General features: G+C 52.1%; 1 protein-coding gene across 2 annotated transcripts in view; it reads left to right on the top strand.

Moving 5' to 3' along the window:
* The window catches only part of GSG1L (GSG1 like), a 296,355-nt gene that overhangs the window by 260,996 nt on the left and 10,524 nt on the right, over positions 1–24,835 (top strand). For both annotated transcript variants that reach the window (XM_075528410.1, XM_075528408.1), the window contains one exon: positions 14,668–14,835. In XM_075528410.1, coding sequence (XP_075384525.1) covers positions 14,668–14,835 — 168 coding nt within the window. The remainder of the gene's footprint in view (positions 1–14,667; positions 14,836–24,835) is intronic.

Below are 24,835 nucleotides of genomic sequence, written 5' to 3'. Positions count from 1 at the left end.
CTGTGCAGTCTCGCCCACATGAGGAGTGAGTGAAATCATGCCTGTGGGGTCCTGAGCACACAGCACCTGCTCAGTGACCGCAAGTGGTTCCAGGCCAGCCACCCAATCTCAGGGCCTTCATTTCTAGAGCAGGGTCAACAAGGGCGCACGCTCATCAGGAGCACCCGAGACCCGGCTCTTGGAGGGCGTGTGCAGTCATGCCAGTGATGGTACTGGCTCTGGGCAGATCCTGCACATCCAAGAGGAGGGCGTTGGTGGATGGGCACCAGCCCCTCATGCTCTGTTCTCCCCCATGCTGACCCAGGAGCCGTCACTCCTTGGGGGCCATGGGTGGGGAATTGCACACATTTGCTCCCAAGGCCTTTGGCATTTCTTCGTACCCTCCTCCTGCCCACTGCCCCCGCAGTAATTGAGCTTCAGAGAAGGGGCCCTTGTAGTGTCGCGGTGAAGCTCTCCCTGTTCACGGAAGGCACCAGACCCTCTGCGGGAGAGGAGACCGGGCCATCTGTACCCGTCATGAGGCAGCGTTACCCTGTCCCGTGGGATCATGAGGCGTTGGAACGGACTTGAGGATAAACAGCCACAAGGCAAAGCTTCAGAGCCCCTGCCCGGGCTTGCACCCGAGAGCTCCAGGCCTCCTGCCCGTGCCTGCTTTCTGAGCTATTCTCACTTCCCTCAGGGGCCACCTCCTGACCAAGCCAAGGCAAGGCTCTGGGAAGCTGCTGGACTTCCGGGATTAGAGGTGGCGATGGGGTTAGACTCAGGTCGGTCGGCCCTAGCTTGGGCCTGCCACTGGGCAAAATACATCATCAGCCATTCTAGACTAGGTGTTGTAGTCTGTCCCCTGCTCTCCTCCAAAGGAGTTACGGTCCCCAGATTAGGGCCTGGAGGCAGGCTCAGAAAGGGCCGGGTCAGGTGACTCTCAGCATCAGAGACTGGATTGTGTGCAGCCCGGGGTCAACCTAACCTTCCCACGTTTTGTGGGACCTGCCACCATGTTTCTTAACATTGGCACTAGCTGCCAGTGCCACAAATAGGGAACATTTAAATATACAATTCCAGGTTTCTGTCTTCTCTTGAATATTGGGAGACCTGATGATGCTTAAGCTGCGTTGCCACATGGCTGCAGGCAGTTGCACCTGTGTAGTGCCCACGCCATTGAACAAGGCAGCTGCACTCCAGCTCACCCTAGTCCCCACCACTCTCTATTGCCTTACACTTCCCACATGTTCCTCACCTAGTCATCTACCTGACCTGCAAGAATTTGGATGTGTCATGCCTGGTTATAATGTCAACCCAGCTTTCCTGGTAACGGGAGGAGAATGGAATGCTAGTCCTGAATAAATACATCTTATTTCTACCTATTTTTCACTGGATCGAAATGGGAATGGATGGGGAAAGGGGCCCTTTTACAACAGCATACAGAGGGAAACACTGATCATGAACATTCTGTCTTCACACTGAGGCTAGTGGACCATCACGGAGCTGTACATTATAAGAGCTAGAAGTCACAGAGAGGTGAAGCGGATTGACCCAGGCCACACAGAAAATGAGAAGCAAATGGGCCACGTCTCTGGAAGGTTCTTTCCCTGTGTTAGGCTGGGTTTTCTAGAGATGCAAAATCAGTAACATATATATCTCTATCTCTATACCTCTCGATCCTTTCCTCTTACCTGAAATTTCTATCAATAAAGTGGCCCACAGAGTTATAGAAGCAGACATGACCAGGCAGGTTCCAAAGTCTGTGGGTCAGGTGTTAAGCGGGAGGCTTCTCCTGACTCACGTAGCTTTGGAAGCAGATGAACCTATGAGCAGTAGGGAGGCCACAGGCTATTATCAGGCTTCAGAGGAGAATGAGTCCAAGGGTCAGCAGAGCAGATGGCAAACCACCAGTGGCTCCCAGGGATGGCAGGCAAGATGGCAGGGCATTGGCTCAAATCCCAGGAACCAGAGGTCAGTCAGGATCCAGACCCAGCAGAAAGCAAATGAGAGTTTCTAAGGAAGGAAGGGTGAACTTTATGTGCACTGAGATTGTCTGTTGTCTCTGAGCCATTGTGCTGCTGGTTAATTTGCATCTAATTGGTGATTGGGTATTTTCCCAGTTTGGGGGTGGGTCTTATCTTGTTCTGATGCACCTGAGTGGACAGGGAGAAGGTGCTTGGTAGCACAGGGACCTTTGTCGCTTGTCTCTTGGTTGGTATAATAGAGGACGGGTGTGTGAATGGGTCCTCGTTCCCCGTTCATAGGGAGCATTTGTGCACGGGGGGGGGGGGGGGGGGAAGCTAGTACTGGCTCTGTCTGTTGTTATTAGTTGGTGCCGGAGCAGGTGTGGCCCTCTGCCTGTGAGTGAGGCTGCAGGAAGTATAAGTGTAGCTGGACAGTGTGCAACTGGTTACTGTCTCTTGCCAAGTGGGGCAAAATAAACCACATGCCAAAAGAGAAAACAAGAAGCAGAAAAGAAAGATGACAAGGGGGGAAGCAAACAGACCAGAGCAACGCAAAGGTATTAGTGACTTTTAAAAACATGTGTTGGTCACCAGCTACCGGCGTGGGCACGGGTGCCCTCTGGTCAGTGAAGCTGGTTTTCAGGTTGCCGCTCAGATGAACATGCTCTTCATGAAATTCACAACGGCTGCACTGTGTCGGGCCAGTTCCTTTCCCACCCGTGTCCTTGTTTGCGGGTTTCTTTCCGTTTCTCGGTGGATTAGAGAGCCGATTCACTCCTTTATCTTCCCCTGTGAAGCTCAGGGTTCCAGCATCATCATCTGATCATTTCCTTCTGGTGTCCTATCTTTGGGGTACAGGGTCTAGATACCTAGTTGGCCTGGTCTACTATCTTGCTAGTCTGCCACTCTGCTCTGGACTTTGAAAACTAGGCCACCCACCCACCTCATGTCTGCACCAGCTCAAGAGATCCCAGTAGCTGTTCTAGCCTGAGGTTTTCCGATTGCGCCCTGTGGTGGTGGTGGTGGTGGGGGGGGGGGGTGTTCAGAGGTGTAGGGGTGAGCGAGAATAAGGAAATGGAGTTTTGCTGATAGACCGGTTCCTCACTCACACTCAAACAGGAGCAGAGTTTTAAAATCTACTTTTAATTTTTTTTTGTTTGTGTTTATCGATCCCTACACTCATGAAGACAATGGGCACTTAGTTGGCACCTACTTCACGCCAGGGTGAGTTCTGGGTCCTGAGGGGATAGCAGAGAATAAGCAGACACTTTGGTGTGTATTGGGGAGATGGTTGAAACGAAACGTGCACACAACAAAAACCAACAGTAAGGACTTCCACTTCTGGGAAGATGGAGTGTCCGGAACACCCTTTCTTCATTCCTTCTACCAAGCACAGCTAACACCCCTGGGTCTTGTGCATGCGCCGATGGTGAGGACTTGGAACGGTGGGGCCAAGGTGGCGCTTGGGCTCGAAGCAGGTTGGCTTCGAAGCAGGTTTTCTCTGGGTCCCTTGCATCCCAGATTTGGAGCCGAAGAAGTCAGCAACCCAGATTCTTCCGTGGGCCCAGCAAGAACAAACAGGTTCAAACAGAAGTGTGTTTTCTCCAGAGGAGTGTTTCCAAAGTGGTGAAACCACCTGCCAGGGTGCCACTGGAATGATCCAGGGGCTGCAGATCCCCGTGCTTTCTCCTGGATGGTGGGCTAGAGTACAAAAGAATTTAATTGCCAACAGGGGGGCTGAGGTGGTTTTGTTGTTGTTTTGCTGAAAAGGAGGTGGTAGACCAAAGCCGTTGAGAGCCAATGTTCTAGAAATAAGAACCAGGAAACAGGTCGCCGACCAAGACAGAAACATTTTAGCAGTAACCATTCTACTGCAACCATCAGTCACAGGACAAACAACCAAACTGCCGTCAAAGGATGAGTGGGAAGCTTAAATGAACAAGGTGTCCTTGCTGTCCCCCTGCACCCTCCACTCACCCCCCCCCCGCCCATGCAGGGGTGATGTCAGGGCAGGCTGCGCAGGAGGAGTGGGCAGTAACGAGCACACAGGGAACACGAGCTCTCACCACCAGCTGCAGGAATGACGGGCCTGTCCTCCAACCTGCTGTTGTGCAGAAGGGGACCAGTGGAGAGTCAAGATTTTCATCACCCCCCAGTGACAGTGAGAACGAACGAGTGATCCTCCTGTCCTGGTGTCAGAGAAGAGGGTACTTAGGGAGCAGTTACAAGACACTCCTGGCCCTTCCAGTCAGAGTGTCGTCATCAAAGGCTTACTGGGGAGTCAGAAATCCCATCCCTGCCCAGCCGTGTTGAGGGACCCCTCCCCAGTTCAGGTGCCGACAGTAGCTGAGTGGGTTACCACTGCCTGGCAGTAATGCCATGGAACTCCCACTTCTCCTGTCAGCATGGTGTTCGGTGTCAGCGAAGGCAGAGGCTTACATAAGATCCAGGGACTTCTAAAATGAGTAACAAATGAAACAGAATGAAAGCCGGTATGTCAAGGCTTCTGCTGTAAACCATTCACCACATCAAGACTCAAAAAGATCTCCACTTGAGTAACCCTGATCAGCGAGAAAGGCCAGCACTGAGATGGCAGAGATGGTAGGACTGTCTGGCTAAGGTCTGAAACCAGTCATAAGAGGCTTCAGTGAACACCCTCAAAAGGAATGCTAAAGCACACCAAGCCTCAAAGGGGACAGGAGGCCTCCGGAAAGAAACAAGACAGAAGTAACCAAATGGAAATTTTGGAACTGAAAAAAAAAATGTATTAATTAAAAGCTCAATGGAGGGGTTCAACAGCAGAATGGAGGGTACAGAGGGGAAAAAATCCTGTGAACTTGAATATAATCTTCACCATAAAGAGATCCAGGAACAAAATAAGGAGGAAAAACAAGGAGCAGAGCCTCAGGGGCCTCTGGAACTGGAACCATAGGTTCATGATATCGGTGTCCCGGAATAGAGGAGCAGGCAGGCAAGGTTGGAAAAAATACTCAAAGAAACCTTGGATGAAAAGCGTCCATATTTGACCAAAAGCCTTAAGTGTAATAGATTCAAGAAACGAAGTGAGCCCCAAACAGCGAGAAACTAAAGAAATACACAGCAATAGGCCAAGGAAAAACTTCAAGGCAGTGACAGAGAGTTGACACATTATCTCAAGTAGAAAACACGTTAGCTGGTGTTGAGTTTCTCATCAGGAATCATAGAAACCAGGAGGCGGTGGCATGGCCTTTTTCAAATACTAAGAAAAAAGAGCTGTTAACTCACAAGTCTATAACTACCAGGCATATCCTTCAGGAGCACAGAGGAAATCCAGACATTCTCAGGTGAAGAAAAACTACCAGGCTTGTGCTGACTTCACGATGAAAGGACATTCTGGAGTCCAAAAGGAAATAATAAAAGAAGTGATCTTGATCCATCCGTGTGTTAGTCTGGCAGACTAGAGAAACAAATCCAGGGAGACGCATAGCGTATAAGAAAGAGCTTTACAGACAAGCGCAATTGAGTACTGAGAAAACATCCCAGCCCAGGCCAGATCAAGTCCAGAAGCCCGATATTAGCCCATATGCCCACTACCGGTGTATAAAGTCCTCTTCAGACTCCAGAAACACATGCAATGATGTCGAATGCAGGAGGGTCACAGGCCAGTGGGTGGGCAGTCTTGTGGATGCAGTGGCAGTGGAAGCATCTCAGTTCTGGCAGGGCTCTCCACGTGGCTTCTCCGGCTGTGGGCTCTAGAGCAGTTCCATGTGTCTTGTCAGTAGAGTGTCTCTCAGGGAGTCAGCATAGAGAGAGAGTGTCTCCTGCCTCCGAGGAGGAAGTACCGGATTTCCCAGAATCCTCAGGAGAAGACCACACAGAGGCCTCATTGGCTCTATCCTAATTGACAAGCTAGATTCCACTCCCACACGCTTAATCGCATATTGACACCAGATTATGTAACTACCACAAGCAGAAAGGAAGGGAAGTGGGAAGAATAACTTTACTTCTCGTCTTGAGTTTTCTAAATTGTGTTTGGTGGTTGAAGAAAAAATACAATGTAGTCTGATGTGCTTCTAAGCATGTAAAGAAACTATTTGAAAACAATTATAAATGGAGGGTAAGAGGACATAAATGGAGGTGAACTTTTCATAATCCACCCAAACTAGGAAAATGTTAACACAGTAGATTTTGATAAGCTATGCATTTATAATGTAATGCCTAGAGCAACCACCAAAAAAACTACAGTAAGAGTTATGCTAAAAAATTCTACAGATAAATCAAAGTGGTATTCTAGAAATGTTCGAGTAACCCATAAGAAGGCAGAAAAGAGGCAACAGGAACAAAAACCCGAAGAGGATGACCAGAAAACAGAGATGTCAAATGGCAGGCTCACGGTATAACGTGCCAATAATCACATTAGATGTAAGTGGCTTACATAAAATATGAAAGGCTGATATTGGCAGAGTGGACTGAAAACAACAAAAATAAACTGAGCCAACTATCTGCAGGCTACAAGAAAATCCTTTCAAATATACTACATAACCTAACCTAACCTAACCTAACCCACTGCCATGGAGCCAAAGCGGACTCCTAGTGGCCCTCTAGGACAGGGTAGAGCTGCCCCTGTGCATTTCCGAGGCTGTCACTCTTTATGGGAGTAGAAACCCCGTCTTTCTCCGGTGGAGCAGCTGGGGGTTCAAACTTCTGCCCTTGCACATTGCAGCCCACTACACAACCACCACACACCCAAATGGAAGGATGAAGAGGATACATCCTATGGCTATTAAAAGAAAACTGGAGTGACTATATTAATAAAGTAGACTTCAGAACAAAGAGAACTATCCAAAAAAAATATGTCCCATTATGTCAATTCACCAAGAAAACACAGAACTCCTAGGTGGATATCCCACACAAGAACAAACAGATACCGCTCAAAGGATAGCTAGATCCACAATTATAATCAAAGAGTCTTTCTCTCTCTCTCTCTCTCTCAAACACACCCCCCCTCCCTCAACAGTTGATAGAACAACTAGAGAGAAAATCAGCAAGAATATAGAAAACCTCAGTTGCATCATCAACCAACAATATCTAATTGATTCTTATGGAACATGCCACCCAAAAGAGCAGAATGCCAATTTTTCAAGTGCCTAAGGAGCATTTACCAAGATAAACCATATTATAGACTGAGACAAAGCTCAGCACATTACAGTAGGTAAAGTCCCATACACGGTGCTGTGTCACCACAGCAGATCAAGGAACAGCCAGCAGCAGAAAGCTGATAGGATCATCTCCGAACACTTGGAAAGGACAGATGGGTCCGAGAGGAAGTCTCAAGGAAAATTTAAATATACATTAAGCTGAATTAATTGAAAGTATGTTGTATTAAAACTGTGGGATGCAGAGAGGGAATCTGCGATGCTTAAACCTTATGCTAGGAGAGGAGACACCTCAAAGGAATCTATATGTTGCCCCCAAGAATCGAAAAAAAAGAAGACCCAAGTACACTCAATGCGAGAAGAAAGGCTAAAGCAGACATCAGTGAGATCGGAAATAGACAAAAGAGAAAACTGATGAAAGAAAATGCTAGCTTCTTAAACCAACCAATAAATGGGCGAATCACTAGCAAGACTTGACAGAAAAGGGCAGAGGGAGAGAGTGGAGAAGGCAAAGCCAGGGCTGGAATAAGACCCAACTGGTAAGATCAAGAATGAAACGGGCTCACGTCCAGCTTCTGCAGGCATCCCAAGGATAACGAGGGACTAATGAGTCTCCACGCACACACCAGCGTAGAAGAATGTGCCAACCTCTCGAGAAGCTCAGCACACCACAGCCTACTTAATATGAAATGGATGACTTGAACATCTCTGTCCCTATGAAGGGAGTTAGGAGCCCCGAGGGCGCAGTGGGTAAGCACTGGGCTGCGATCCACAAGACCGCAGTTTGAAACCTCAGAAACTCACCGGGGACAGACCTACCCTGTCCTGTAGCATCACTACCAGTTAGTATTGACTCGATGGCAGTAAGTTTGTTTGTTTGATGAAGCTTGTTGAACTCATAATATTAAAATTCCAGCTCAGCCCCATCAGCCCCTGCAGCCACATGAGTGGGTAGGAGAAATCGCTCCACTTCTGCTTGACCCATGGGTTTGGAATCGTGCACCTCCACAACCACACGGCCCATTTTCCTGACAATGAGATCTGCGAGACGTTGCCGTGACTTACAGAACCCGAGGAGCAGCCCTGAAGGGAGGAGGAAAGGCCGGTATCAGAGGTGACAGTGGTACAGCGGTTTGGAAAGGTTGGGTAGTTGGGACATCTTCAACCTCTGCTTCCTAAAGACCAGCCTTGTGCTGATCTTTCTAATGGAGATCATTCATGCAATTATAAGGTAGAGTTATTCTAGGGATACAAATCTGAACCAATATTTAAAAATCAATCAATGTATGCTGCCATAGTAACTGGCTTTGAAGAGGAAACTCAAACGTCAATTAACACAGATAAAGCACAGATGAAAGTCAACATCCCATTTGTGGTTTTAAAATCACTCTCAGAAAACCAGATATAGAGGGGGGCGTCCAGTGCTGTCCTTGGTCCCGAGGGACTGAATGCTTTCCCCTAAGATTTAGAACAGTCAAGGATGTGTGCTCTTGTCTACTGCTCTCATTCGGCATAGTTCTAGAAATTCTCACCAGCACAATGCGGCAAGAAAATGAAATCAATGGCTTATAGGTTAGAAAGGAAGAAATGTACTTGCATGATTGTCTGAAGAAAATCTCTAAGAATATACATAAAAGAAATACCTAGCAGTATTAATGAGTTCCGCTGTGCATTCAAGTTCAAACGAACCTAACTTTGGACCATCTTTTTTTTCTTTGTACCTTCTCCTTAGCAATAGGCACTACATAAACTGTTGCAGCACATGAAAGGACCAGACAGGTAATTTTCATGAATGTTCTGACTGAACATGCCACCCTCAATCCCAGAGACACTCCAAATGATCCAGAACCTCCCACAAATTTATGACAACTGACAAAATGCAAATGTCCATTTTTATGGGCTTGTGTATTTTTAATGTATGTGTCTTTAAATATATCTGTAAGTTTGCACGACGTTTTTCTAACCACCAAAGACAAAGATTGAATTTATAAAGATGGTGGTAATTAAAAAAATCAATCATAATGAAAAGTATAAAAGGAGAAAAGAGAGGTATTTGACTTACATCAGGACCAACTTTTGAAGGAGTCATCAGAATGGGACCTGAGCTGGCAATGAATGTGTGGAAAAACAGAAAAGTATACCATGCTCATGAATTAGAAGACTCAACATAGTAAACATAAATTCTCTCCACATTGATATACAAAGTAAACACAGTCCCTATAAATCTGAACTGTGTGCATAAACACACAGGCTGTACCTCTAAATGCCAAGCATTCATGATAGTGCAGGACAAGGACTCTGCTGTCTGATACAATTGGGTTGCATATACAAAGACACTGTACAAGCTGTGACAATTAAAAGCTTTCATTAATATTTATCTAAATAAATGGTAAACAAAGGCAGCAGATTACTTATAGAAATCAAACCGTTAACAAGACCAGATTTTGTGATGAACCAGTGTCCTTAATCCCCACTTCACATCATAAGATAGAAACCCATTTACGTCTCAAACTGGACCCACGTGTCATTTCTGAATTACACATGCCCAGACAGGCCGTGGATCAGGTGTCAGCAGGTTTCTTTCTCTCCCCACAGCAGGTGTGTCATCCAGTCAGGTCAAATACGGTGTGGCTGTGTTGATTCATTCTCTCTCTCCTCTCCCTCCCTCTAGGCAGCTTTTCTTGTCTAAGTCTAGACAAGTCGGTGCTTACTGGTCCAGGTCTTAAACATAGCTTGGGGACAACTGTGTTTCAGTGCCAGGGTTTGGCTAGAAGTGTAACAGGCCTCCAGCCAGATATACTTTTTCAGACGACCCGCATACTGTGTGTATCCATGCCTTTGTGGCAACCTCTCGTCTCCTTTAGAAAGGTCTGCTCTTGACCCTCAGGACAGGCGACCTCTGAGTGTTAAGGGCCCAGCCCTCAGCACAATCAGGGAATCTGCTGCTACCAAAGGCAGACCAGTCCAGCCCTCATGCTGCTACTTCCTCTGCTCAGGCATCTGCTGAACAAGCCTTGACTGTGGGTGCTTCCCCTTATGGGGTTTCCCAGCTGTGTGGGTGACCTCCTGCCCATAAAAGCCTAGCTTCACTCCATGGGCCAACTCTGTTGGTGACCCACCAGGCTGGCTACACTCTCTGCTGGTCCCCTTCTCAACACTCTGCTATTGTTTCTCTTGATTTCCAGTGTTACTAGCTCAGGATTAGATTTCTCACTCAAGTGAAGGAGGTTCTCAGCACAAGAACCCTGGGTTTGCAGGACACACTCTTCTCCAAACTCTTGTTTGATAAAAAAATATATATATCTGGGACATGGGCTGCTTGTATGGCAGTTTCAAGGGGCCACCTAACTAATCTTTTACAACTCACTTAAGTCGCCAGCAAACAGACCCAGTCCTTACAACCTGCGTAGGCAGATAGCAAACCAACCAATTACTGGGTCATTGGTCCTGACCAATTACTTAGGGAGAATTGAAAACCCAGAGTCAGAAAGGCCACATAAGAGGAACCCCGGCACCACACAATCTCAGTCAGATTTCTTACAGGTACTGCTCGCAGATTCCCAAAGAAGTGAGGATAAGTAAAATAATTGTGGGAAATAATCAAGTGGCAGAAATCAGTCTACTTGATTTCAAGATGTATTTTATGATATAACAATAATGAAGACCATGTGGTATTGTTGGAAGGGTAGACACATGTATCAATGGAACAGATCCAGAGACAAACCCATACAAATAGGCCCAAATCGCTCTTTGACAAAGATGCAAAACAATTTAGTAGAGGAGGAATGGCCTTTTCAATAATGGTGCTGGAACAATCAGACACTCATCAGCAAAAAAAAAAAAAATCTGCCTTGATTTAAACCTCACACTCAATAAAAATGAACTCAAGCTGGATCATGGACTAGAATGTAAAAATTTAAAACTTTCAGGGGGAAAAGGGGCAAATTTTTAGGATTTAGGGCTTGATAGCAAAAACATAAACAGAGAAATGGATAAATTGGGCTGCATCAAAATGTAAGGCGTTTCCTCTACAGAAGGCCTGACGAAGAGGATGAAGAGACGGAGCAAATCACTGTAAAGTGTATTCTAGCCAAGGACTGGCAGCTAGGATATGTGAAGAACTCTCAACACTCAAGAGTTACAACAAAAAAAGAAATCCAATTAGAAAATGGGCAGAAAACCTGAACAGACATAACCTCAAAGAGAAAACAGATGGAAAATAAGCACCTGAGAAGATGTTCACCACCGTTCGTCATCTGGGAAGCGCACATGGAGGACACAGTGAGATATCCACGACATCTACCAGGGAGCCTCAAGCAAACTAATAAAACAGGGGAACCCGCCCCAGAGGCCGGCAGAGATGTGGAGACACACATATGTTGTTGGAAAGAATGCAAAGGGGTTCAGTCTTGCTGGAAAAGTTTGGTGTTTTTGTTAAGAACTGAACCTACAACTTCCAGGTCACCCTACATAGTTATTGCGGTGACATGCAGTTATCCCAGAGGAACGGAACCTTTCTGCATACAGAAACCTGTGCATGCATATTCACAGCAGCGTTATGCAGAGCTGCCCCCAACTGGAAATAAGTCAGATTTCCTTCCTTGGGTTCACGGTTCAACAGACAGTGTCACTTCTACGCCATGTCATGGACTGCTAGTCAGCAACGTAAAGGAACAAGCCATACATCCCATATTACATCCAGAATATTGACCGTCAAGATGTAGGGCGGCTCCATTCCCAGGAGAATCCCTTGGGTTGCCATTTTGTAGCCACTCCTACTTCCTACTCCGCAATCCCTGGTCAACGACTCATCACATCTCCGATCCCACAGAGTTGCCAGTTCAAGAACATGATAGAAGCATGCAGTGTGTATGGCTGGGATTCAGCTCCATTCTTTGGAGACTCACCCAACTTGTCGTGTCTATTAACAGTTTGCAGATTTCAGGGAGCAATGGGCAAAGGATGGACGGGATCTTTCTGTAGTTCTTCTGATTGCATGCATTTCTACAATCTCAACAGCACAAGGCCCAGGTGAAGATGAACCACAGTAAATAATAGGAGGAGCCCCTGCCAGAGAATGGTGGGGTGTGATGGAGACTGATCCGGTTGAACAGGAGAGTGAGGGCTGGGGAGTGGGAAAGAGCCAGCCAAGAGAGGCCAGACAATATCAGAAAATAGCAAGTCCGAGGGACCGAGATGGGGAGTGAGTGAGCCTGCATGTTTAAGGAGTAACAAGGAGAGGGAGCCAGAGAGAGCAGGCCCAGGATGCTTCTGCACTTGAGCCAAAGGGTCTGAATCTAAACAGAGGGAAAGGCAATGGAGGGGCCTCTCCCACTAGCCGGTCCAGTGGCTGTCTCTGCTCCACACCTTCAGCACCACTTCTGAAGCCGTCCCACTTGAATGACCGCTTGCCCTATGGACGCCACCATCCTGCAGGGTGTTTGCTTCGTTTTGGGGTCTTTCTTCCAGTGCTTGGATAGTTTTTGCTCCGATCCCTGGCTTGGGAATCAAACATGGTCCTAGTTTAGATCTCTAGCAGTAAGGACTGACTCCAAACTCACATGCAAAAGAAGGGAACTGAAAACAATTGGAGACAAACATCTGGAGCAGAGGTTGGACCCAATTCAAGCTAGGAAGAAAGAGGGGGGCAGGTGGAAGCTACAAAGGAATGTTACTGTTAGGCGCCTTCCAGTTGGTTCCGATTCTCAGGACCCCGTGCACAGCAGAAGGAAACACAACGTGGGCCCTGCACCACCTCACGGTTGTTCTTATGCTTGGCCCAAGATTGCAACCACTGTGTCCATCCATCCTGTTGAGGACCTTCCTGTTTCTCCTCTGCCCCTCTGCTTTACCAAGCACAGTGTCCTTCTCCGGGGATGGGTCTCTCCTGCCGACATGTCTAAAATAGGTAAGAGGAAGTCTCGCCAACCTTGCCTCCGAGGAGCACTCGGGCTGTTCATTGTGGGCTCCCATCACCGCAAGGTCCAGGAATAAAAGGCGTTCCCTTAGGGAATCTGCCTCCTTTGGGTGGCTTTCCTTTAGGTCAGCTTTATTCTCAGGCCGGGTGGTCCCCACAAGTCCCTGACCTAAGTCTCAACGGCTGACACTGCAGAAGAAAGATGAGCTTGGGCAAAAGCCTGGGATCCTCTCATCACCCTGACTTCAGTAACGTGCCCAGCCCTAAATCAGTTAGCATCGCCGCAAGGAAATCGCAGGCTTCTTGGTCAACCTCTGAGTGTTGGGACATGAGGCAAGACCGACCCACAACACTACCTGGCCTGAGAGGAGGGAAGAAGCTGGCCCTTCAGAATTGGGGTGCTGGTACGAAAAGGAGGAATGGATACTGGTCAACCCACCCTGACAGATGCATGGCCATCCAAACCCAACCCAGTGGATGGCACTGAGTGCACTCCAAGTCCCAGTGACACCGCAGCACAGAGGGGAACTGCCCCGGGGGGGGGGGGGCGCTTCTGAAGCTGTGACTCTTTGGGGGAACAGTGTGCCTCATCTTTCTCCTGTGGAGCAGCGGGTATGTTTGAACCGCTGGCCAGCGCTTAAGTCACAGCGCCACCAGTGCTCCTTGGTCAGTCATGGAATGCCAGTGGACAGTAGCAAGTCACACCCCGCTCTAGCTCAAGCTCTCAGAGGGAGAGCCTGGAATCGAAGTCACAGAGAAGTGCCTTGTCGGTCGCATTAGTGACGATGCCCATGTGAGCAGGTTTCCATGAGTGGGTTTTCCTGCATGCCAGCAGTTGCTCTAAGATATTTTTCACGAACGGTCTCCATTCTTGAAACAACTTGATTATTACGTCCATCAGACAGTCCACCCAAGGACTGTGAGACAGAGAGGTGACGCTTCGTGCTCAAGGTCACACATGAGCAAGTTATTTAACCCTGGTGGCCAACCAGCTTGTAGAACAGGGGTGGGGAACCTTTCTTGTTTTTTGTTTTTTTGTTTTCTGCCAAGGGCTGTCTGGAGATTTATAGCATCGTTCGAGGGTCAAACATGTAACTGACTCACCCCGAATGTGATGGCTGGAGCAGCCGCTCTTTGGTGAGGCGTGTGATGTTAACTGGCATCGGTGACTTCGAGGGCCTCCTAGGATCCACAGGCAGATGCGCCCCACTCCCATTGTAGAGTGTCTGTGCCTCTCTACTGCTCCATCATCAGCTCCAAAGAATCTCCTGCCATTTTTCACTCCCGCATCCCACGCCTCCCAGAGTGGGGGTGCTGCCCACTGTGTGTGCCTTTGCCGGGCCGTTTCCCTGCCCCACAATGCCCTTTCTCCCGGCACAATCTCCCTTTCCCTGCAAGACCCAGTGTGAGCATTTTTTGAAAGCGTTGTAACTCTTCCTAATGCCAGCTCCCTTGGGTGCAATGACTCGCTCTCTTCTTGCCTCCTAATAATGAACTCTGTCATCTCAGCATCATAATGTGCAGGTCCTTCGAGGCTGAGGGCGACAAGGCCGTGTCTCGCTCTTCTGCATTGCGGCATCGGCTCAAGGGCTTCCCTCGGAGTTTGGTGGGTGGGAGGTCTGCTGGCCCCTGCTCCCCCTCACTGTGATGTCTCCCGGTCTCTTGGCAGCCTGGCGTGGGGCTCCTTTACCTGCTGCATGGCGGCCTCTGTCACCACGCTCAACTCCTACACCAAGACCGTCATTGAGTTTCGGCACAAGCGCAAGGTCTTTGAGCAAGGCTACCGGGAGGAGCCGACCTTCATAGACCCTGAGGCCATCAAGTACTTCCGGGAGAGGTCAGTGTGCATGGGGTCACCTCCAGCCACCACTGGGGATCTGAAGCCCAGAGCCTGGCCTCAGTGGCCACAGGTCTCCAGCACAGCCTGCAGTGAGTGGTTTGACAAAAGATTTTCTGGGGGACTGTGGGGAAGAAGACGCAGGCGGGTCGAGGCAGCGTTTGGACCCTATTTGTTGGATCGTTTGGGATATTTGAATGTTTGATGGGGCATGCATTTGTCTTGGGCTTGTATGGCGAGAGGCTGGGGAAGCCCAGAAGGGAATGAGGTTTGAGCCTTGGCCATTTGGTGCTATGCTTCTTAGGACTATGACAGAGGCAGAAAGAGGCGGAACCAAGATTGTCTTCTTAGGCTCTGGCTCAGCAGGGTGGGAAAAGATAGCCCAGCCTTGGGACTGGTGAGGGCGGCCAGAGAAGGAAGGCGCTTCAAGGTCAGGAACCACCTGAGCCCTCAGAGTCCAGCTGGGAATAGAGGAGGTAAATGGTGGATGGATAGATGCATGGATGGATGGATGGATGGATGGATGGATGGATGGATGGATGGATGGATGGGTGGGTGGATGGGTGGATGGGTAGATGAGTGGAAGGCTCGCTAGCTGGACTTCATAAGCTGAAGACATCCTTTGACAGGCTTCTCCCAGATACCTTCTCCCAATGAAGCTACTCAGAGCATCAGCAGCCTGAGACCTGGGTTTCTGAGCCTTCCCTTCCTCCCAGTGGTCTCACTGTATCTGCCCCACTCGACACTCCTATCCCCCTAGCCCCACCCAAAGGCGCTCCTATGAGCTAGTCACCATGGACCAATCCCCAGGATGACCCCAACCAGCACCTTTTTATCATCTCTGCTGGGCTTGGTCACTCCCCAGGCCTCCTCCGGAACACCCTGCATCCCCAGAACAGATGTGCCTGTGTGAGTAGCAGGCCCCACATCACTGCAGCATGTGGCGCGCTAGCTGGGCTCCAGCTGCTTCCCATGCTGTCTCAGCCAGTGCAGCAGAGGCAGGCGCAGGGCTGCTGCGACTCACCTCCGCGGCCCAGCCTCTCCTTGTTGGTCCCCTGTCTCTGCAGGGTCCCAGAGAGGTATATCTGGGCCCAAGAGCTCCACGTGCTTCAGCTTCTCTTCTTGGAGAGAAGAGCCAGGCTAGCAGCCCTGGGCCAGAGCCAACCATCCCTGAGGGCCCCTGGTGGACCACCCCCGTGCCGGATGCATTGACCGCCTGCAGGAGCACTGCGTGCAATGAGCACTAGTAGCTGCATTTGACAGATGCAGGGGAGCTAAGTTCAGAGGTGGAAGGAGATGTATCACACAAAGGCTGTACAGTGCTACAGGGGGAGCGAACACCCAGGTCTGTGGGGCTTTTCCTGGGACTGAAGATTAGAGCTTGTAGTGTCCCCAGATGGGAAAGGCAGTGGCCAGAGCCAGCACAGGCGATGGAGTTGAAGCCCACGCAGGGGCTGCTGTCCATCCAGGGCTGCTCGGTCTGTGGGCACCACACCACCACCCTCGTGAGACTCTCAGCCTGAGGGCAGGACTGTGCCAGGAGCAGCAGCCCCCACCATCAGCTAGTGGGAGTTGGTGGATGAGGGCACGGTTCCTGAGCCCTTGGCGGAGATAAATCAGAGGCATGCTTGCCTCCCAGGGGGCTCTGGGGGTCCCAGCCCCAGTTGCCTTCAGAAGCCCAGGACCACCTCCCACATCAGTGACCTGTACCCAGGTCCTTATCACGGCCTGCTTCTGGGGACTGGACTGAGACTTGCAGGAATGCCGCTCAGCAGGAGGGATCTGCAGGACCTGGGGGTGATGAAGGTCAGGTCTGAGAAGGAGCAGGGAGAGAGCCAGCTGCCGTGGGGCAGGGCTGAGGAGGTGGCACCCCGTGCGGCACAGGAAGGGCTTTAGGCAGAGCGGGGGGGGGGCGGCTCGTGGGGCCACATAGGGGCCCCTATGATGGCAAAATACCCATTCACTGCCTTTCCTCTGCCACACGGGCGTCTTTCCTGGCCCTAAACTCATCCCTACCTCAGGACCCTTGTACTCACTGTGCCCCTGCCTGGAGCAGTCTCCCTTCGGACCCTCACGAGATACCTTCTGCTCAGTGACACCTTCTTTCCTGTTTGGGCTGTGAATCTGCACCCTCCCACCACCCTGTCCTTGGGAGTTTGGGGCCAGTTGATCTGCATGTAATAGCATCTGACTCGAACTGATATTGTTCTGTTTCTTTATTTGTTGGCTGGGCTATTGCTTGTCAATGGTGATCTCCACGCGGCCTTGTGCCCCAGGCCACCCTGAGCACCTAGATTGGTGCTAGACTCGTGACAGATAGGTAGGTAGATGACAGATAGACAGACAGGTAGATGGCTGCCGTATGTCAGCTCTGACTGTGACTCCTGACGCTGCCCCATCCTGTGTCATTGTCATGATTGCTGGCGGGTTTGAGTCCATCACTGATGCTGTTATGCTAAACCGTTTCACATGGTTTGGGGTGGTTGGCGGAGTTTTCTGGTTCACCCTGACTCCCTCGTGTCCTTGTAGCTCAACCACCCCCCCCCCCGCCCCCCCCTCCGCATCAACATCCCAGGCCAACGTTCTGGGAGAGAGACGGTGTCTCATGTGGGTAGATGTGCAGCCAGGAGGGCAGAACAGCCTGGCTCACCTCAGCTGGGGGCAGGGCGCATTGGCCAGGAGGGTGGCCTGGATGACCTGCATATCCCAGGCTCGTGGTAGGTGCTAGCAAACGGTGGGTGCAGGCAGAGGGACAGCCTGATGTCGACAGCTAGTCTGTGAAGCCACTGCCATGGTCACCTTGGCTACGGGAGGTCCACTGCCTCGTGGGGCTGAAGCAGCAGACAGCCTCCCAGCACGCACAAGCAGGAAGGCGCTGTTGGTGGCACCCCAGTTTCATGGCCCCTCGCCGCTTAGGCCCGGTGGTTGGGAGAAGACGAATGCTCCCTGGCAAATGTGCAGAATATCACTTTGCACGTTCATAACCCGAACATTATGCAGAGGTTCATCAAATTTTATTTCCCTTCCCCTCTGAGGAGAGCATTTCAGCTTAGCTGGGCTGTTCTATTTTGTGTGTGTATGTGTGTGTGTGTGTGTGTGTGTGCGCGCGCGCGCGCGCCTTTCTTACAAAGAGCTCAGCGCTCACAGACAGATTTCCCAGCTTTGCAGGCGAGCTCAGAAGCAGAGCTGGCATATTCTGCATCGGCCACTGTCCTGGAAGTGCAGCCAGGGACGCGGGGCAGGAATGATGGCCCTGCCTGCTGCATTCCCGACTGCTTGTCAGGGGGATACTGTGGAAAGAGGCCCCAAATCACAGTCGGGACGCTAGTTATTGGCTGCTGTGTGGCTTGGAGCCAGTTTCTGAGCTTCCCTGAGCCTGTTTCCTCTAAGCCACGATGGAAGATTCTAGAATTCCCAGGGGCTGGGGAAAGCTCAATGTTATAACCCATGTCGCATGCTGAGCATCGTGGGTGGCACACAGAATTGTGTGTGTGTATGTGTGTGTGCGTGTGCGTGTGCGCCTAATTAAGCCTGAGGGGAGGGGGGATGGGAGCCGCGCGTCCAGGTACAAAGTAGCAGATGGGCCTTTCTGGAATACGTCATGTTCTGATCTGGTGGAACCAGGCGTGGAAGAACAGGAGACGTGTCAGATCAGAACCCAGAGGGAACCCAGTCACGAGGAGACACACGCAGGTGCGCAGGAGCCACACTCAGTGCAGGCCGTACTTGGGAATGCTCAGCGCTCGTCCGTCCCGGGTGCTGCTCGCTGCTCTCCTTGCTGGCCTCCTTCCCTGGGCCGGGGCCTAGCCCGCTCCGCTCGCCCCGGTCCCCGCCCCGCACCAGGACCCAGGACTCCACGCCTTAGACAGGCGCTCACGGAGGTTCCATATGCAGCCAGGGGCTGGCGCGGAGGCGGGGGTGGTTTGAAACTGCTGGCTTTGCGGATCCCACTCAGTGTAACCACGGAATCCGCAGGGCTAGAAGGAGCCTTGTGTTTATTTCCTGGAGCCCAGAGGTAAGTGATGCACCCCCTGTGGGTCCGTGTTTCCTGCAGGGAAATGGGCTAATGCCTACTCTTGGTTGTGAGGGGAACATGCCCCCACCCCCACCTACTTTCACACTCCCCGCAGACCTCCCTCAGTGGGCAGGCGCCCCCACAGCAGCCTAGCGGCCCTCGGAGAATCTTGCAGGGCACCCCGGGCCTAAGGGAGGACGCCCCACACCTTGGCGGCCCACGGAGAGCCCTGCCCGAAGCCGTGTTTGCTCAGCCCACGGGGTTTTAAGATGCTTAACATTTGCCTGAGTGTTGCCATCTGATTCCAAGTTGAAGTCAGAGTTTCTGGTTTCTCCTGAGAGTCCAGGAGCAGCCTTTCACTGAGCAGCCTACCTGCTGTCGGCCCCACCTGGGGAGTGAATTTACCTGCTGACAGTGGAGAGGAAACCAACCCTCACCCTCAGCCCAGCGCCCTCAATCTCTGGGCTCTGAGGTGGAAACCCAGCCCAAACCACTCAGGAGGGCAGGTGGGGGCATCGTGGCTCCCTCCCGTGCTGTCCTGATCCTGGCTCTTGCTGTGATCGCCCCACAACTGCACACTGACCCACACGCCCAGCTTCTTCTCCTTCCTGTAGGGAAACGTTTGAAGGATTCGTCCCCACGGCCTTCCCTCCCCCTCGCTTCACAGCCCGCTCCAATCTGGCTTCTGCCCCTCCCGCCACCAAAAGTGTTCCAGGCAGCTCCGACCCTGAACACGCCCCCTTCCTGAGTGGTCTCCTCGCGGGCTCTTCCCACCCCCACTGTCCCTTCCGGCACTGTCCCGATGTCAGTGCTCCCAGGACCCCACTCCAGATCCCCATCTTTCCTGGGTCGACATTTTCTCCTGAGCCCACGGCCGCAGTGGCCATGCACATGCCAGAGACCCCCAAGTGCACAGAGTTCTTGCCAGCCCTCCCCTCATGCCCAGCTGCCTCCTCACCTTCCGCAAAGGCACCTCAGATCAGACATCCAAAACGGAGCGTGCTAATCTCCCCCAGCCCGATGCAAGGCCAGCCGGCACCTCTCTCTACCCCTGGCACTACCGTACAAGCCAGTAATTGGAAGTCCTTCCCTGGTCAACTTCACATAGCCCGTGGATCGTGCCTTCGGTAGACCTGACCCGGGTCCCCACTGCTGTCACCTCGGCTCCCTCCCAGGGTGAAGCCAGCAAGCCTCCTGTGCCGTCTTCCCAAGACCCTTTCCTCCCCGATCAGTTCTCCCCACAGTCGCCAGAAAGCCTGTCAGTGTGAACTCGTGATCTGGGGACTGAGCACTGGCCTGGCTGCACTGTGCACCCCCTCCCTGCCCCACACTGAGCACCCCCTGGCTGGCTTCAGGACGCCCATGAGTCATCTCACCTCCACCCCCATCCCCCCACCAACCTCTGAACCAGCTGTTCTCAGCCTGGAGAGCCTCCTCCAGCCTCTACCTTGTGCTGAGCTTCACTCAGGCTTCATTCCTTGTGTGGTGGGATCCCCCCCCACTCCCCCCACCTTGACACACACACACACACACACACACCTCCGCTGACCCTCCGCCGACCCTCCTCACAGAACCTAGCCTGGGTTCAATGTTACTTTAGGAACCCTGACGACATAGTCATTCTGCATTGGGCTGCTAACCACAAGGTCAGCAGTTCAAACAGCCAGCTGCTCTTTGGGAGAAAGAGGAGGCTTCCTACTGTCCTAAATAGGCACAGTCTCATTAACCCACAGTGGCAGTTCTGCCCTGTCCCCTAGGGTCACTTGTGTGTCAGCATCGACTCGATGGCAGTGAGTTTGCAGGTTTTGGTCTTGTTTTTTACTTGGCATGAGCCCCATAAGGGCAGGGACCAAGGCTGCAGGGCTTGCCATTCCCCAGCAGTAGACTGGACAGGTGACAGGAAGGCCCTTTGTGTCCCTGAGCAGCTGGTCAAGAAGAAAATGACATCTCTCCACAGGCCACTCTCGTTCCCCACTGCCTGCTCCCCACTCCCTGCTTGTCCTGCCGGCTGGTGGGGCGAGCCAAGACTCCAGTTTTCACGTGGTCCTTCCTCAGCCAGGTGGGTTGGTGGACACCCTCTGAGAGGCTGGTGAGGCTGGGGGTGGGACTGAAGCGGGGGTTCCACTGAAACAAAGGCTGGATTTCCAAAGAAGGCCCTCTAACCTACACGGCCCTGAACACAGTCCCTGTGGGTGAATGGCTAGATCTCTGGCTGTGGAACCCAGCAACCGAGACGGGGAGACAGAGCTCTCAGCTACTCATCTAGATTCGACTGAGTCATTGACAGCCAGGGCAGCTGTCTCTTTCTCGCTATCATTTTCCAAAGGCTTGTTTATCATGGTTGCATAACCCTCCGGTGAAAACCTCTGGGAAGTGAGGATCTTCTTTAACGACTCCGTGACTTCCTCCTCACCCAGAGCGGCGCTGTCGATGCCCCGTCGTGGGCCCTTCTTGATGAGCTGTGCCCACTGACTTGCCAGAATGCTTTCAGACCCGCTGTCCTTCCACCGACAGCTGGTCACCGACAGTCAATGTGTCCTCTGCCCTGGGAGTCTGCTGCCTAGATCGTTCACCTCTGGGTGCTGTTCGTGCTGCGGCTATGCCTCCCTTCGACTGGACTCCCTCGCTGTGAGGTCCTTTGAAATGGCTGTTTGGTCCCAGAGGAGCACAGCACTCAAAAGCGATATGGCCCCGTGGGGATGCGGGGCCTCATGCATGCTCACATGATGGGATTGCTGGCCTGACCAACGCCGGTGTGCAAAGAAGATGGAGAGGACACCTGGGCCCTGAGGACGGAGAAACTGTCCAATGGACATCTGGGATGGACAGCCATGCCCTGGACACCCCATCTTCTTCAGAACCACCAGCCAGAGGGGAGATGGGTGATGGAAGGGAGGGGGCAGGGGGTCTTGGGGACAGTCCTCAGGCCCAGTCAGCCCCCCATTGCTGGCTCTTCAGTGATGTCCATTTTCAACCAGGCCCGCCAAGTGGAGGAGGATGACTGAGTTGAAACTCTGCCAGTTGCCAACATCAGCCTTACCTGAAGTTTGTCCACAATGCAGAGAGTCAAACTCTCCATCTCAGGATGAGTGCTGGGTGGGACTTCAGGGGATGGGACCAGCGCAGGCCAGGGGAGGGGGCAGGTCCTCTAGACTCTAGCTGGTCCCTAGATCAGCCTGGGAGGAAGGTGTTTAGCAGGTTGGCGTGGCCCCAACATCCAAGCTTGCTGTTGGGTGTGGGATTCTTCTAAATGGCTTTATTGGCATGTCCTTCCCATATCCCACAATTTAATCGTTCGGTCATGTGACGAGGCTTTCTGCAGTCATCACCACAATCCGTTTCAGGACATTTTCTTCTTGTGCTCAGGGTGGTTAGCTCCCCGTTCCCCCCACCCTAGCCCAGCCTCCCCTGCCGTGCCCCTAGGTGATTATCAATCCAGCTGCTGTCGCCATAGCCCTGCCGCTCCTGGATTTCATATGCAGAAAATCATTCCAAACAGACCGGAAGCAAACAAACCAACAGAAGCAGCAACCACGAGTAGACAAAACATCGAAATTCCTCAGAGAGAAAGCAGAACATATTAAAATCTGAAACAACTGTGAGACTGGATGAAAGGCAGATCGAATAATAAGGTGACAGCATTTTAACCAGACTGCGTCTGCCACCATTGACTTCACTGATCTCTGTCTGATAGCAAGGCTATTTTGCATGTGGGGCCCCCATTTCCTGTTCCAGTAGCTCACATTGCCTGTGTTTTGCAAAGGCGTCAGGCCACGGTGGACTGCTCACGAAGGTAGTTGGAGACGCACAGCACATGGACTGTTAGCAACAGGCCGTGGCTGGAGGCCAGCTTGGGCCTAGGGAGGGAGAGGACCACAAAACTAGGGCCACGTGGGATGGGTAGCATTGTGCTGGGGAGGCCTGGGCCCTGGAACCGACACTTGGCAGACCGGAGACAAGGCCTGGGGGCCAGTCTGCCTAGCCACGGCTACCGATGCACGGCTTGCTATGATCACACGTGGTCCTAGAATGAGGCAGGTGGATACTGCAGGAAACAAGACATCACTTCTAATTCATCCTCTGAGTCTCCGCTTCACCACCCGCCAGCCCACCGGGGCCTCTGACCACGCCGTCGCTCCCAGGGGAGCTGTTGTCACAGTTCTGGCAGGGCTTCCAACCACCCCCTCCATTAGGACCTCACAACTCAGGATGCCGCCAGCTGGGGCTGGGGGGTGCAGGCACGATCCACCTGAGTTCAAGTCCCTGTTGGCGTGTGCCTGAGCCAGCCACATGGGCTCCCTGGGGCCATGGCTCCCACCTGTTCCCCAGCGTGTGTCCGAGCTATGTTAGGCAGGGTTCTCTAGAGGAATGAAACCAGGACACTTAGGATTTTATAGATAGATAGATTTATACAGCAAGAAGGAATATAACAGCTGCTTAGACCTCACAGCAGCACAGAGGGTTCCGTTTAACAGGAAGTCCTTCAACGCACATGCGCGGCTGGGTCCAAGGTCAAGGAAGCAGACAGCAGAGTCCTCCTTGGGGCAAGACAGGCAGAGTCTGCCCCCAGGCAGCAGTCAGCGGGGATGGGTCACCAATGGCTGGCCCGGGTGAGACATCTAGTGCAAGCAATGCAAGAAGACAGGATCCACCAGCCTCAAGCTCAAGCGATGTACGCACCGGCAGCGTGGCGAAGCAGGTCTCAGAGGAGCCTCAAGCTCAAGCGATGTACGCACCGGCAGCGTGGCGAAGCAGGTCTCAGAGGAGCCTCAAGCTCTAGCAACACGATCTGCAGCTTGGCCTGGCCCGCAGGTGGTGTAGCTCAGAGGCTGAGGCAGAGAACTAGCTTCAGCAGCAGCAATAAAGCTCCAGAACGCTCTGATCGCCAGAGAGCGGGGAGGGGGGGCGGGGGGCCTTGCAGAGCCATTTATCTCTTTGCCAACCAATCAGACTGCGACCTGACTGACCCCCCCTGATCCTATTGGGCAGGCTGGCACAATAAACCTCCCTGTCACAGGGGCCACGTGACCCGGATGTGGCAGCTTCGAGTCAGCCGTGGTGTAGGACAAACTGCCCAGCAGGGCTCGTTTCCCTTGTGGGCCACTCGTTCCCCCTTTCCAAGGCCACTGCACTGGTCTGAGTGACAGTGGGAAGAAAGCTGTGTTAGGCCGGGTTGTCTGGAGAAACAAGTCCAGTGACACTCCTCTGCGGATATGAAAGTGCTTTCTATGGAGAGGTAATCATGTACCAAGAAGCCAGCCCAGCCCAGTCCCTAAGGCCCTCTTCAGACTCTCCAGCTACAGGCCAATGATGCCAACAGGGGAAGCTCACAGGAGGGTAGGTACCTTCGGACAGTGGAGTTGACCGAGAGTCTCCAGCACACGGTGGCCTGCCAGCCGAAGGCACCCATCGGTCTGGGAGGAAACGTGGCTGGGATGCTTTTGAGCACATGGGTGGTAAGGCTTCCTCTTGCTCACTCCAGACACATCCTTGGGAAAGACCCATAGCCAGGGAAGGACATCGTGTTTGATAAAGTAGGGGTCACCCAAAACGAGCGACGGCCTCGGCGAGGTGGGTGGATGGGCTGGTCGCCATGGACGTGACGCTCACAGGGCTGTGAAGCCAGCCCAGGGGCGGAGCTGAGTCTCCTTCCATTATCCATGAGGTTGCCCTGACTGCAGCCAACAAGAGCGGCCCCTAGTACACCCGTCTGCACCCACCAAAACACGGGCACGAGGTCACGCCATCGGGTGCAGAGCTGAGGCTCCACCAGCCTCACTGCATGGTCATGTCTGACTCCTGTGGCTGCCTGTTTCCTGCCAGGAAGTGCAGCTTTCTGGCACCTTTGCCCTGCAAAGGGTCGTTACCCTAGCCCGTATCAAGGCTTAGTCACTTGGCGGAAGGCTGCCCGGATCCTGCAGCCTGTGACTTAAGTTGCGTGTGTGTTGGGGGGAGGTCTGTCCAGCAAAGTGGGGAGTCAGACAG

This window comes from Tenrec ecaudatus, chromosome 12 (assembly GCF_050624435.1).
Source record: "Tenrec ecaudatus isolate mTenEca1 chromosome 12, mTenEca1.hap1, whole genome shotgun sequence".
NCBI classification, from domain to species: domain Eukaryota; kingdom Metazoa; phylum Chordata; class Mammalia; order Afrosoricida; family Tenrecidae; genus Tenrec; species Tenrec ecaudatus.
The sequence above is the reverse complement of the archived record's forward strand: the minus strand, read 5'-3'. Positions and strand labels throughout refer to the sequence as shown.